The sequence below is a fragment of the Pteropus vampyrus genome, unplaced genomic scaffold (genome assembly GCF_000151845.1).
Source record: "Pteropus vampyrus isolate Shadow unplaced genomic scaffold, Pvam_2.0 Scaffold404, whole genome shotgun sequence".
Taxonomy (NCBI): domain Eukaryota; kingdom Metazoa; phylum Chordata; class Mammalia; order Chiroptera; family Pteropodidae; genus Pteropus; species Pteropus vampyrus.
In genome coordinates this window covers 1,118,545-1,134,434 of record NW_011889185.1, presented here as the reverse complement: position 1 = coordinate 1,134,434, position 15,890 = coordinate 1,118,545, and the positions used below count along the sequence as shown (strand labels likewise).

General features: G+C 35.6%; 1 protein-coding gene across 6 annotated transcripts in view; it reads right to left on the bottom strand.

The window, feature by feature from the left end:
* The window catches only part of USP9X (ubiquitin specific peptidase 9, X-linked), a 117,945-nt gene that overhangs the window by 78,506 nt on the left and 23,549 nt on the right, over positions 1–15,890 (bottom strand). For all 6 annotated transcript variants that reach the window (XM_023523715.1, XM_023523714.1, XM_011380753.2 and 3 more), the window contains 3 exons: positions 6,309–6,562; positions 2,314–2,459; positions 152–231 (listed from right to left, as the gene is read on the bottom strand). In XM_023523715.1, coding sequence (XP_023379483.1) covers positions 152–231; positions 2,314–2,459; positions 6,309–6,404 — 322 coding nt within the window. In that variant the 5' untranslated portion in view covers positions 6,405–6,562. The remainder of the gene's footprint in view (positions 1–151; positions 232–2,313; positions 2,460–6,308; positions 6,563–15,890) is intronic.

The following is a 15,890-nucleotide window of genomic DNA, read 5'->3' as shown; positions in this document are numbered from 1 at the left end:
CAAAAAATATGAACCCTTGCTCTAGGTATATACCATAAGTCACAGCAATAAATCTTAGATGTTCTAGTCTAGAAATATATACTACGTGTTTATAAGAGGAAAATAAGTCTTCAAAGATGAAGTGAAAGCACTTCTAGTAACATACACTTACCTTTTTTACTAAGATCAATAGCAGCTTCTAAAAGTACTTCTAATTCCCCTTTCGGCAAAACTGGAACCACCCAACGAGGCCTAAGAATTTCAAAAATATAAAAAGATGTTTACTGGTTGCACACTAAAAAAAGCACTAATAAATGAGTTACTAATTATAATTATTTATCTCACCAAGAAAATATTAAATATTAATATTAAAATATTAAAACAATGTTGGCAGAATATCTGCTTTGTCAGACTAAGTGTCATCTGTTGTCTCTATAATGTTTTTAAGGAACTGTCAAACAAAAGATATAGCTATGAGAGAGGGAATAATAGAATATAAAATTACTATAATAACCAAATATCAATTAAATGGATAACCAATTGTTAGAGTTCATAAAAAAGTGCTCTTTCAGGATTCAGGTTAGAGGAGACATGATAAACCACTCAGTTGTCTTTAATTTCCTCACAAAGAAAAAAATTAGGTGGCAAATGGCTGATTTTTGTCTCAATTCATCATAACTCATCAACTTTTCCTGAAGGTTAAGAAAGAGCGGGTCTCCAAATATCTATGCCTCCACAGGTATCCTCCTCCCTCAAACAAGAGTGTAAGAAGCACCCAGGTGGTGCTTTCTCTGGTGCCAGTGGCAGTCCCAACCATCTAGGAGTCCATTCTTTACCTACTCCTTCTTCCTCACCACCACCCAACTTACCCATGGCTCCAATAACTCCCATTCTGACAAAAAGTGCTCCATGACCACATAATCTATTAGAAACAAATGTATACCACCTTTGTCATTGTTTTTATTTACATAAAAAATATCATTTATATTTCTCTTCCTGAGGATTTGCTAATATGCAACTTTGTCCTCGAGTCTGCGTAAGAAGTACACTTACTAAGAATCACCAGAAAAATACAGAAAAGCAACAGAACAACCTTTTGCCATGATGTTTCTGCTAGAGAATGGTCAGGGACATTATTTTATGTGACTATAACTTACTGTATACCATTACTACAGGCATCTGCCAGAATCACATTTAATGTAGTTTTTCAAATATACTGTTAAAAACAATGAGTTAAATACATATTAATAGGAAAACTATTAAAGATGAAGTGAGGAAAGCAAGTTACAAAATGACATTATATTAAGAATCCCATATCTGTAGAAAAATCAATACATATGATAGTAAATGCAAAGATAATCCGGAAGACTATAATCTTGTTAGTAATTTTTGGTTGGGATGTGTGTGTGTAAGGAGAAAATTACATAAGACTTTCTCAACAAAATATTTGTTTAACAATGCATACATTATCATCAGAGTTTAAAAATGCAAAGGGTTTCTACGCCCCTGCCATTATATACATAATACTGTTAACTGATTTTTAGAAAGTGAATACAACAAAAATACTTAATAATAAGGCAAGCGCCTTAAGCCTGTTTTCCTTACTTTCCTTTTTGGAGTTTGGGGGATGTGTCACACCTTCTTAGCACTCACTTGTTGAGCCCATGGCCTGGTGAAGACCACAGCCATGAGGGGTTCCCCAACGGTCTCTTCCCCTTATCTTCTTTAAATCATTTTCTTCCCTAGCATACAATTTCATTCTCTCAGTCTTCTCCCAACTAATGAGGCTGGAGGGGTCAGGTATGTTTGTATTACAAGTATGAAAATTCGTCCTCTGAACTGCCCCAAGATGAAGATCAAGAGAAACAAAACAGCTGAGAAGGTTAAATGCCTCAGACTAGTCCAGAGTTCACAAGGGGCAGGCTCTGAGGAACTCTATCTACTATGACCTGCTTTACCGCAGGGCCAAGCAAAAATTATCTAAGTTATCCAGTAACCTTAAAAACCAACGTACCAATTAGAAAAAAATCTCCATAAACTCTCAAAAAAGTAAATCACACGTACGGTTCCAATTCAGAAACATACCAGCTAGGTTAGCAACATTAATCTGAAAACCTTATTGACATTATTACTCCCTTTCACTTTTAGAATCCAGTAAGAAGCATGGGTTACAAGTACTTGACAATGACTAAGGTGTTAAGGCTGTATAATGAGGCAGTGTGGTGGTTACTGTCATATTCCTATACAGTCTTTCTCTTTTTCCTATCCACTACTCACTATGCCGAGAAACTTAGTTACTTCTATGTACTACCCACATTAACAAAATCTACTCACCTGTTGATCATATCATCCAACTTTGCCAGGTCAGTATGTGGAAATGCAGGTTCCTCATCTTCAAGCTGTGGTGGAGCATCACCTTGACCTTGTTCATCTGGGGGAGTTGCCGGGGAATTTTCGTTGGAAGAATCAGGCGATGAAGTCTTAATTAAAAATTAAATATTCCAGATTTAGGGTTCTATAACATATGTACAACATCTAATAATTCGACCAACACAGATTAGAGGAAAATAATGTAAAATTTTTAAAGAAGATTTGATCACTGTAAGCTTATGTTTCAGGCAGTCTCTGTGCCACTATGCTTTAAAATAATTTCATTTAACAGCCTAAGGAAGTATTCTGCCATTCAATAAATTTTTTTTTTTTTTTTTTTAATGAGACAATAAGTAATTAGCCCAAGGTCACACACCTCTGACTCTGTGGTCAGGATTTGAATTCAGGTCTAATTGTAAAGTTTGTGTTCTTAAGAACAATGCGTATCGCTTCTCTGCTTACATTTCCCATCTTATAAGCCCTGTCATGATAGAAATTATTACACAAATAGGAAACCGCATTTTACATATTAAAGAGTTTCTGACTTGTAGCTTCTATTTTTTTAATTTGAAGGGGAAAATTATTTTATTCTGCAATTTCCTTAGTCTTAAACCATTATCCAATTATTAAAATTTCACGATTATGGATTCTAAATAAGTCATGTTATTTTCAACTAATATGGTTAATTTTATTTTGTCATTCTTCCTCTTTAGCAAGTTTTCTCTTTGCCTCCTACTTTAGCTGTGCATATTTACATTAAAATATGATAAATAAATTTTTATGACATTTAATTCTTAATTTAGAAAGATGGTGTTTTCACACTTTCAAATTAAAAGCAATCTAAATTTTAAGCTGACTTTTATTCATCTGTTCTTGAATTTTCTATCCATTGTAGGTCGATGGCCCTTTGAAAGAGGGCCCCTCTCATTATTTTAGTACCTATTGAATAATTATATAAGCAGATGCTTATACTGAAGAGAGCTGAATATACCATTGTTCTACTTACAAAGTTTATATACGAACCCATAAAGCTAATTTGCAACTAAATGGTGAACTTTTATATTTAAGATGGTGAACACTGTGCATATGCTATAGAGCTGGATTCAAGGTAAAAGAATCTATAGTACAGAATTCAAGTGTGAGAAGCCAAACAGAAATATCTGCATTTGAAATATGTAACTTAGGAAGTCTGCTTTATGATCTTTTTAAAAGCCTTCTTTCCCTTGGTATGACAAGTATTATATATATGTTCATAGAAAATTGTAAAGACAAAAAAAAAAAAAAACCACAATTAAAACACCTATAATATCACACGAACAGATAAGTACCAATAACATTTTACATTATTTCCTTGCAATCTTTGTTCTGTGAGCTCCCCCCAAAATCCACTGTCTCTCTCTCTCTGTGTACACACACACACGTTGTGTGTATATGTATATATGTGTGTGTGCACGTGTATATACGTACATATGTATATATATATTTCAATAAAATTATGATTGTACCTGCTTAAGCCTGTGTCCCTTTCCATTCATCATTGAGTATTTCCCCACCTACCTCTTCTTTCTCACCAGAATCTTTTATAAAAATCAAGCAACATTTAGTATTCTGCAATATTTATTGCTAACATGAACAGAGCTGCAATAAATCTTTTTATATATAAATCTTTGTGTTCAACTTCAATTTTTCCTTAGGATAGGATCCTGGAAATAGAATTACTACAACACTACAAACTATTTCTTTTAGTGCTACTGATATATACATAATTATATATAGCCAAATTCCATTTCAGAAAGTTTGCATCATCCTAGCAACAGTACCCAAGAATGTTCACCCATAGTGCCTTTGCCAGGGCCTTTTCATTTATCAAGTTTTACTATATACTAGAGCCTAAAATTCTCTCCTGTGGGAACACCCTTTTTAAAAATATTATATGTTAAACTAAAAAAAAAACCCCTGATTTTAGAAATTCCTCTTGCACCAATATGTAAAAAGCATATTCCAAAAGAAAGCCAAAAGTTGGGCAGTAATTAATGTTATAGTTGCCTCTTCTTGGTCCAACAGTGTCGAATCTTGCGAAATACTAAAATTTTAACATTAAAGAGTAGAGAATAAGAAAATGAAAATGTGAGAGACCACAGATATAAATCAGAAAAAAAGATAGCAAAGATACTGGAACTTTACTAGCTCCTGGTTTAAAAATAGAAATCTTTGGCATCCAACCTTTTGACTATGTTTAAAGAAACCCGAATACTGGCTAACCAATTTATGACATGAGAAAGATAACTTTTGATGTCCAAGATGTGTGACCATCACTTAAGTACTTTTATGTCGTAAAAGTAGGAACTGAAAGAAAAAGAAAGTCAACATATATTTATGAAAAAAAAAAAAATTTAAAACCTGACTTGCTCACTTCTCTAAAATAGCAGAGGGAGAAAAAGAAAGGGAGGAATAACATGCTCAAAGCTCTTTTCTATCACACTTGTAATAGAGAGACTATCTAATCTATTATAGCTGAACAATGTAAGAACTTATCCTCGAATGACAGATATTAAGTGTATACCTTACAATAACAATACTTTTGCCTAAAAACTTGTCCATACAGAATTCTACATAAGCATGTACCAATTGTAAGCAGCATGTCTGTGATTCACGTGCTTATCACAATTTTCATATGTTTGTCTCATTCAGTTTAATATTTCCCAATTTAAAACTGTATACATTAGAAAAGGCTGAAAACCAATTATCTAAACTCCCACTACAAGAAATGAGAAAAAGAACAGTAATCTAAATCCAAAAGAAGTAAAGGGAACAAAAATCTAAGGGTAAAAACATATAAGTAGGGAGGGGGGAGAGAATTAAAGCCAAAAATTGGTTTGAGGGAAGGTTTAATGAACTTGATAAATCCCTAAGAAAGAGTGATCAGAAGAGAGAATACAGATTAGCAGTATCCGAAATTAAAAAGCAGATATTACCACAGACCCCGACATTCAAAATGGACAAATTCCTTAAAGACACCAAACAAACAAAAATCCAGATTTACCAAAGATAGACACAAAGACACACCCAGAAAATTCCCCTATTAAAAATCAAGTTGGATCTTGCAATCAAACCCTTTCCGCAAATAAAACCCCAGGCCAGATGGTTTCACACCAGTAAAATCTTCCAAATGATTAATGAAGAAATAACAGAAATCTTACACAAATTCATCCAGAAAATATAAAAAGAATATCACCCTATGAGTTTGGAGAACAGCATAAAATCTTGATATCAAAATCTATTTTTAGCTCTTTGCAAACATTATTTCACTTGATCCTCTTAACAACTTTATCAAGTTGTTATATTCTTGTTACCTCCATTTTACAGATTAAAAGCTAAGGCTTAGAGATTTTACATAATTAACCGAGTCATAAAGCTAATATGGTGCAAAGCTTAAATTTGAACACAAGCAACATGACTTGAATCCCTTCCCTTAACCATAAGGTTCCAGAATTGACACAGGGATTAAATACTTAATTTTAATGATGACTGAGAGTATAAGACACCAGAAAAAGATGGGCCACATACTCAAGTGTCACCATCTCCAATACTTGAGCTTTCTTGTTACTGTGTAAGACAGTAACATATTTACTTTTCTAAAATAAGTTTTATGGTTATTTCACAAATTATTCAGAACATGCTCCATTATTTAAGTATTCTATAGTATAGTGGTCCCCAACTTTTTGGTACCAGAGACCGGTGCTCCTATGATAATCTAATGCCTGATGATCTAAGGTGGAGCTGAGGCGGTGATGCTAGCACTGGGGAGAAGCTACAAATACAGATGAAGCTTCGCTTGCTCACCTGCCCGCTGCTCACCTCCTGTGTGTGATCCAGTTGCTACCACGGACCTATACCAGTCTGCAGCCCAGGAGTTGGGGATCCCTGCCATGCTTTAAGTAATATCTTAAACATCCTACCTGATTCTGTTGAGGAGGGGGCTGAGACTGTCCATCAGGAGCCTGGCCCTGGTTGTCATTCCCTCCTACTGGAGAGCCACGAGTCGTGGCTGTCATACTCGACACAGGGCAGATCTTTGCAATTTTGTCTGCTTATGTAGTTGTCTTGAGGAAAGAAATTATAGTCCACTTATAGAAGATGAAGTACCAGCATTTGTTAGTCTTAAAAAGCTCCAATTCAAGAATAAACCATCTTGCAGAGACCATTGCATAACCTACAAGTAGAAGAAAAAAGTACATTTGTTTTAGATATAAAAAACATGAATTAAGGAACTGTTCAAATTTAAACTAGTGAATCTTAGGAGAAGGTGGCTATATAAATGAGATGGCAACAAAGTGAAAAGCTAAAGTTTCATTAATACTATATTCAACTTAATGAACTAATAATGGTACATCACCTGTTATATCAAGAAGACATAAAGATACAGTCTTATATTTGTTTTCTCCTGGGATTCCAAAGACATCACACCAAGGTACTTAGTTGCCATTTTGATTCAATTATGGAATGGCAAAAACAACACCTGTCTTCAATGTGCTAATGCCTTAAATACACTGTAAAAAATGTGTATACTCAAGACATAAACTAAGGTAATAAAATCTGATTTTAAAGACATCTCAGGAAGGAGTGTACAACTAACATTCGTCACTGGTACTAGAGCATTATAAATGGTTTTTACACAAGCTTACAAGTGGTTTTAACAGAAACTTTAAACTTTGGGGAAGTTTTTCTTTGGAGAGGGTTCAAACTATATACTACCTACTACTACTATTCCAATACAACCAAATTTGTAAAGTGACCCTGACTTCACTTTTGGCAAGGTTTTGGCCACAAGCACTTCCATAGCTATGACAAGGCTACAGATCCCAACTGTTTAACAATGGAATTCTTCTTTGCTACCTGACAAAGGAATATAGGGGAATGCCACCAAACCCTCAATTCTATATTCATTAGACCAATAGGCCTCATTCTTAGCTGCACAGTACAATCATCTGAGGTGCTTTAAAACAAACCAATGTCCAAACCCCATTCCCGACTGAATGAATTACAATATATGTGAGTGAAGCCTAGGTATTAGTACTTTTCAAAAAAAACTTCCTCACTGTGATTGATCCTAATGTTTCACAAGATTGAGAACTTTAGCTCACTGGTTATATGTATGTATTTTGTTATACATAAGGTAAACACACTTCCCATTTACTTCAGAACAGTCCAATATTCACCTCCTAACAAGATTTTGTTTCACTTGTCAATTGGCATAAAAAGTTTAAGACTGATAATATCAAATACTGATGAGGTTAAAAACAGACAGAAGTAGCATAATATATTGCCAGGAGTAGGACAAGTTGGGGAGAGCGAACCCCGAGGCACACCAAAATTAAAATGGTATTTTAAAGGTACATCTTTACAGTTTACATAGAATTTGTGGCATTTCTATAAATCAGAAAACCAAGGCTCTAAGAAATGATTTGACCAAAGCACAGGTAGAAAGTTAACAACTCTTGAATTAATTCTATCACCCTGTCCACTAAACCAGTAGTATCTCTCAAAGTCTTTCCAGGAAACAACCCAAGGGCAAATAGATAAACAAAATACGGTATATACATACAATGGAATATCATTTAGCATTAAAAAGGAAGGAAATTCTGGCATATGCTACAACACGGATGAACCTTGAGGACATTATACTAAGTGAAATAAACCAGTGTCAAAGAGATATTCTACGATTCCACTTATATGAAGTACCTATAGAGACAAAGTAAAAAGGTGGTTACCTGGGGCTGGGGGAAAGTGGGGAATGGGGACTTATTGTTTAAGGGGTACAGTTTCAGTTTGGGAAGATGAAAAAGTTCTGGAGATGGATGGTGGTGTGGTTGTGCAACGATGTGAATGTACTTAATGCCACCGGAACGGTACATTTAATGTTAAAATGGTAAATTTTGTTATATTTCCCCATGATCAAATCTATCGATCTATATACAGATAGGTATATATAGAGAACTGACTGTTCTCTTGCTTTGCAGTACTTTAATGTTTCAAGATCATTTGAGTTAAAATATTTTAAAATTAGATGTGTTTTGTTTATGCTCAACATTCTTCCATTTATATGTATTCCCAAAACCTCCAACTATAGACAAATCAAAAGTCAAGGGATAAATTATTCTAGACAAAAAGTATTCTGTGGATAACTAAGGGACTATCCCTATAAACAAAATAACTTTCAGGTACATGTAAAGGTGGCAGTGTGTAACCCCTCATCTAAATAAAATACCTTTCTTTCAAACCACAGAACTAAATCATTTCGTATTCCACTGGCAAAGCTTCAAGCTGCTTACCATCCCTCTCCCTGTCTCATCTGTCTCTTGGTTTCTTAGTTTCTTCTACCTGTCAAGTTCTCTCCATTTCTAGATTTCCAGTACTTACTAAGAAAGTATATCAGGTCTCGACACAGCATACTCTGTTCTATTCTATTTTGAACAGCCATCTCTCTATCACCACATAAAAACTGAATTTCTTTTCCTCCATATGCTAGGTTGAGAGATTAAGAGTAAGAAATAGGTATGGAGCAATCGAAAATAATTTCTGGACTCAAACATAATTCTCGTTCAAAATCCCACCCTCTGCTGCTCACAAGCTGCCTATCTTAAAGGTAACAATCACTATCACAATTTTTCCAGTTCTTTAAAACTGAGATGCTACCCAGAAAAATGCCATGAGAATTATTTTAATAAAGGTGTTTCACGAATACTAAGCACACAGTAATTTTCAAAAAATAGAATTTTCTTTTCCCTTTTTATACTGTACTGTGCAGGGTTCTTGAATATTTGAGGAAAGAACTTGAATATTTTAAGATATAATTTGGAAAGGTCTGAATGGAAAAAAATTATCAAAGATATGCTACAACTAAGTTATTAAGAATACCACTACTACAGTTCTTAACAAATTCCATTTAATCCAAGTGGAGGAAACAAACTGGATTCCCAAGTGAGAATCACTCTTCTTTACTTGATTTAAAGCAGTCTCAAGGCTCTCATAGGAGCTTGTTCTCCAAGTCACAGGAATTTAGGGACACCTAGCAGGGCTAGAACAAGCTTTCTATTAAGTCAAAGCAGCAGTATCTTACATGCAGAACTAAAATACTCAATAATTATTCAAACCATGTAAAATTGGACACAAATGACAACAACTTCCTATAGGAACACACGAATTCAACAAGTCACAGTGTGAAAATTTACTGTATGAAGTTAAGTTTTACATAAAGCTTAAAAGTGTTATTTTTAGAAAAACAACATTACTAACAGTCACTATTCTCCCCCTCGTCCCCTTCATTCACATTTTACTGGAACACATCTTAGATTTCTGCAATACAAAATGTAAACAAAATGGCAATATTAGATTGACTTTAGAACACACACAGCATTTTTCCACATTCAAACTTAGCATCTCGACATCGTCCAAGATGGGAAAAGCCATGACCTTTACCTGAATAAAGGTTGGCATTATGTTCTTTTAAATAACCTAAGTACGCGCTAAAAGCAGCAAACCATTTATACTTAAACTTTGCAGAACTGAATTTCTCTAGCAGTTTTCAAGTTGGAGGTTGTTAATACTGGAGAAACCCTCAGGACAAAGAATGGTCTTTCTCTACCCAGTCATTATTCCCATCTCTGCTCAATTGTTCCCTATATTCTAGAATCTCTCTTTTAATACAACACACTGAAACCTTCCACAATTCTGTATATATGATACTAGCATACTTACAGTTCCCTCTCTTTGTAAATTTTCTTTTGACAAAAAAAAAAAAAAATGTTTAAATAAAAACTCAAAGCTGAATCAAGAAATATGTGCTGAGCATCTACAATGGGCCACATTTTAAGCATAAGGGAATATGACAGTGCATAGCAGGCAAATCTCCCTGCTCTTATGGAACTAATATTACAGATTGAGGATAGAGACAATAAGCAATCGACAGCAAGTCCAACACTCCAACAAATTATTTCTTTTACTGGACATCAAAATGAGTTGAGTTTCTTAGAAAACAATCTGATAGACCATCCTTAAAATCATCCATAGAAATTAACTTGTGAATTTTACCTATTCTGGTTTTACATACTAAAATCAAAAGGCAAAATTACTGATTTTTCTTCCTTTCTATTAATGCACTTTCTATGTCTCATATCCATTAACCCTTGTTTTCCCCTTCTTAAAATACTTGACTCTCCAGAGGTGAGAGAAGCGAGCTGTAAAATACAAGCTGTGCTTAATCTTTACCAGACACTAGATCACTACACTTCTCTACTAATGACAAAATTTAAACTTTAATTATAACTTAGACAATTATTTTGTAATTAATACACTAGCAGATAGAACTTAAATTATGCTGATTTAAAATTTTAATGTGAAATGTATAAAGATTCTACCTTTATTGTAATCCCATATGAAGCATCTTTTTAAGTACTAAGCTTCATTTCAAAATAACTACCATTTGAGTATGAAAATATTTTTAAGCCACTAATACTTAGACATTTTTGAATTTTTAATTGTAATTTCTATTGTTATGACAGATTCATATGCTAAAAAGGCAGTTTTTACGTACTGTTGTACAAAAGGAAAGTATCTTATCCTATATGATAGTTTTTCTACCACAACATGAGAAATGACACATACAAAGTATTGCAGGTTTGACACACTTCATGGACACACAGAGAAACTGCTCAAATCCCAAAACTGTATGAAGCAGAACACAAAGATAACAAAAAATAGTTATGTGTAGACATTCTGCTTGGTATCTGGACTTCTAGGTTTCTTTTTTCTAATCCCTTCTAAGAAAACGCATTGAAATATGAGGGGGAAATAATTACTCGGGGATAATCCTGACTCTAAATTTTAGATAACCTCATTTGCAAACATTGCTATTGTATTTAACTATTTAACAATTTATTTTCACTTGTGACACACTCACAATCAATTATATTCAGAGACTACGATCCATAACCACTCTAGCAAGGCAAAATAGGTTTCAGTATTTATACTCTTCAAAAAATTTTGTGGACTTGCTGGTCCATTTCATTCAGTTTCCCTGTGGCTCTATGATTCTGCATCAAATTACAATGTGTGGAGTTTTTTCCCCACACCAAGCAAATTCTCTGCAACACCAGCTGAGTTTCCTACAATTCAACTCAATTCTGACACTATCTGCTTGGATGGAGATAGCATCAGATCCCACAGGTTAAGGGCTCAGTCCCACAAGACTGTCACCTGTGCTTCTTACTAGCTATAGATTGGAGGTTTCAAGGTTTAATTTGCTAGAACGAGTCACAAAACTCAGAAACATTTGCTTACTAGATCATTGGTTTATTATAAAAGGATATAGCTCAGAAATAGCCAAATGGAAGAAATGCATAGGGCAAGATATGGGGAAAAGGCAAGGAACTTCCAAGCCCTCTCCAAGAGGGCCACTCTCCCCAAATCTCCACGAGTTCACCATCCTGGAAGCTATCTGAACTCTATCCTTCTGGGTTTTTATAGAGGCTTCATTACATACACACAACTAATTGGATCGCAAGTCACTGACAATTTAACTTAATTTCCAGCCCCTCTCCTCTCCCCAGAGGAGGCAAGAGGCGAGGGAGGGGCAGGACCGAAAGTACCAACCCTTCAATCACATGGTCAGTACCCCACCCTTAACCTTCCACTCCACTAATTAACATAATAAAAGACATCTTCAAGGCTCTCCACACTTGGGATGATTCCAAGGGTTTTAAAAGCTGTGCCAGGGAACTAGGATGAAGAACAAATATATTCGTATTATAAATCACAGCATCACAGGCTCCTTTCCAGTTCCATCTTAATTTATACATTACTCTAGAAAAGTTATGAGCGCTTATGTATCAGGCACACTAGTAGGTGCTTTATTTGTATAACTTCATTTAATCATCAGGATACCTATCCCATGGCTATCAGTACAATTTAACAGAAACTGAAAGATCAAGTACATGAGCCTGTCCAAGATGGCAGGTGGCCTCTGTTAAGACTCCAAAGCTGTTGTTGACTCTTCCATTATACCCATGAAGATTCACCATAGCTCCCAAGACAATGATCTTTCTAAATTCACAGGGGAAGAATTAATTAAGAGGGAAAAAACGGGGGACAAAGATTAAGAGACTGTTCTTTCTCTTAAAAGCATGCTTACTGTCAAGCTTGCAACCATTCCTTCAATCATGTTTTACCTTTTTACATTAGAAATGATCACTGAGTCTTATTAAAATGCAAACCATATCATGTCGTAGCCCTGCTTAAAAATCTTCAAAGACCAGGATAAAGACCAAAATACTTCTCTAATGGTCTAAAGCTCCTCAAACACCCAACTCCAGTCTCAATTTGCAACTACCCCACTTGTTTTAAGTCCTGTTCAACTTGTCTTCTCCTTGTTCCTTCAAAATGTACTCCCCTCATGCTGCCTTACTCTGGGGCCTCTGCACAAGCAGTCTTAGTTTTTCCCACACTGATTCATCAGTTCTCAAATCTGACAGACTCCATCAAGTACAGCAGGTCCTCGAATAACCTCACCATCATTTCCTTTTAACACTGATGATGATATAAACTCTTCTTTATGTCAATTAGCCTATGGTAAAACTGGGTTTCATTATATGTGATTTCACTTAAAGTCACAGAACCTAGCAATGACATTAAGTGAGGACTTACTGTATGTACTCTTGAGGCTCTCAGAGTCAGCTGTACCTTTCTTTCATAGCATCTGTTTGATGATCTCTATGCCTACCAAAAAATTAAAGCTCTGTAAGGACAGAAGCTGTATGAACTCTGTTCATCACTGAATCCCAAGGATTCACTGGCACACAAAAGGTGGGTGCTCAAAACTAAAATGGGGGAGGGGGACAGGGAGAGTAGTAAAAACAAAGTCAAATCCTCTCCCTTTTCATCTCCAACAATTCCTCTTTTATGATGTGTCCAATGTTATCTTTTCCACTCCCACTCCTACACTCTAGGCTAGACTCCAATTTTAAACATCCTGGCTGGTCTCCACACTACCAATCTCTTTAGTATGTTAATACTAAATTAATCTCCCAACACTTTCAAATCTCTGAAACAGTTACTGGCTTACTCCTCTCCACCTTTTACATAAGAACTGTTATTCAAGGTCATTCACAATCAGCCCTAACTTATTTTTCCAATGTCACCTCTCAACCCCTTCCCCAATTTCAATACTATCAGAGCCAGGCTGACATACCTCAAATTTTAAATAAAAATTTTCTTATTAATAGTGATTAAAATAGCTAACATTTGAGTGTTTGTGTCACACACTATTCCAAGTAAATTATATGTATAAATTTATTTAATCCTCAGAACAAGCCTATTGTTAGGCCACTTGGGAGTAAAGAAACTGGGGCAGAGTGAATAAGCAAAGTGGAAGAGTCAGGATTCTAATCTAGACAGTACTAGCTCCAGGGGTCTACAGTTTTAACCGCCATCCCATACATCAATAATGCTGGAAGATAAAGAAAAAATTACCATTAATCTCACCATATCCCCACCTCCAAGATATATTCTATCATTTTTAAAGCAGAAACATATTTTATGAAACTGGACTTTTCACTTAATTTTCATTTTCTCATGTTAAGTATTCTGTGTCATCATTAATGGCTACAATCCAGGCTTTTCTTCTGAAACACAAGAGTTGTATTCCTAAGAAATAGGCATAATCCAAAACCATGTTATAAAAACTATTGTTCAATGATGAGATGAGATTTCGCATTACGGAGTTTGAAATGAAGCAAGTTATTTTCAATAGCTGAGTCCACTGATCTAAACCTAAGTATTCCTAAACAGTGTTAAAATGTAGCCTTTGCTCAAGAGTAATGGCCTATCTTCTCTTAGTTCTACCAGGACTGCCATTATCATTAGCACAGAACTCATCACTGTCATTAAACATTAGGATAAATTAACCAAAACCAGTCAAAGCAGCTATATTAAGTACAACTCCCCTACCCCAGTGTGATGCTAGTTCACAACCAAACACTAACAGGCTAATGCAAATGAAGGTATTTAATTAATCTTTGTTAAATTCAAATATTATTACTTGAGCTAAATGCTCATTATTCTATTATCACCACTATTAAATATCCCCTCCAATTTGTCACTACCATCAGTATTTATAGCCACTGCTACTTCCTATAGATAACTTCCCTACAAGTTGCCACAAAAGAACTGCATACTGCATTCTAAATTCTTTGTGACAGCAGAAATTTATTCATTTAGGAATGCTTGGTAAACACTCTTATTCAAAATTCCTCCATACTAAGTGTCTGTCAAGTCATAGGTACACAATTAGGATATTGGAAGCTTTTATATATCCATATAAAATGAATTCCAGCATTCTTCCCAAGGCATTTTCAACCATGAACTTTTAAGTGGCTGTAGGCAATGAGTAATTTTAAGTTAAAAACGACTTCTACAATGATGGCATCAGAAGCTCTGTGGACACTCTACAAAATGAAACAATCATTAACTGGTGAAAATTATTTTTAAAAATGCAGTCTTTAAAACATTTAAAAAACATTTTAAACAAAGTGTACTAAGGGTATTTAGTAAATGAAGAAAACACTCATTCAAGAATATCTACTATATCTCAGTAAGAATAGAGTCTGTGGCATTCCGAGCCAGCTCAGCAGGACAGATACTCCATTCCAGATTGGTGCAGCCATAAACACAGGACTCTCTCCCCGCAAGCTCCTAGTCAAGGTATTTCTCCAAGAGGAGAAGGCAGCTAGCTTACTGCATTATCCCCAAGTTTGAGTTGCAGAAGATCTACTACTGCAGGCAAGAGCAGCTGAGAGATCTGGGGTCTCCTTTTCTTCTATCCAGGCCCTAACTACAGAGCAGAAGCTGGACCCAAGTTCAGTAGGGAAGAATAATGCAGTCCTAATGACCTCTGTTCTATCTCCTTCATAGGGCCAAGGTTCCACGCCAGGAGACAAGCTAAGACCAGAGACTGTAGCTCCCACCCAGCACTCTGCTCAAGTGCACACCCGAAACTTACTGGATTGCGTTAACCCATGTCACACACGCCACCCCCCCCCCACCAAAAAAAGAAAAGAAGTTGAGTGATGCCTAGAGAAGTAGATCATTGTTCCACCCCCGTTCTGAATCAATGGTGTAAAGGTGTTGCTCAGGGTGGGTAGGTTCTCTCAAAGTGAACTGACTTATTTGAAACAGTACAGGGAAAATTCAAGCCTGAGGGTGCATTAGAAAACAATGGAGACAGAGGCAATAAGCAATGAAGAGACTGGCTGTTCCATGAGAGCAACAAGCTAAACTTTAAACCAGCTAACAGAACCATGTAAAGAGACAGACAGCTAAGAAGAACCCCCACACCCAAGTCAGAACAAACCTCAGAGACTGACCTCAAAGATTACCCCCTGGAAAACAGAAAAATTGAACTGAAACAGACTGAGGGGCAATTAAATCCCAGGGCTTCACCTAAAACCACAGAGCCACCAGCCAACAATTAGTGGAGACTAGCATTT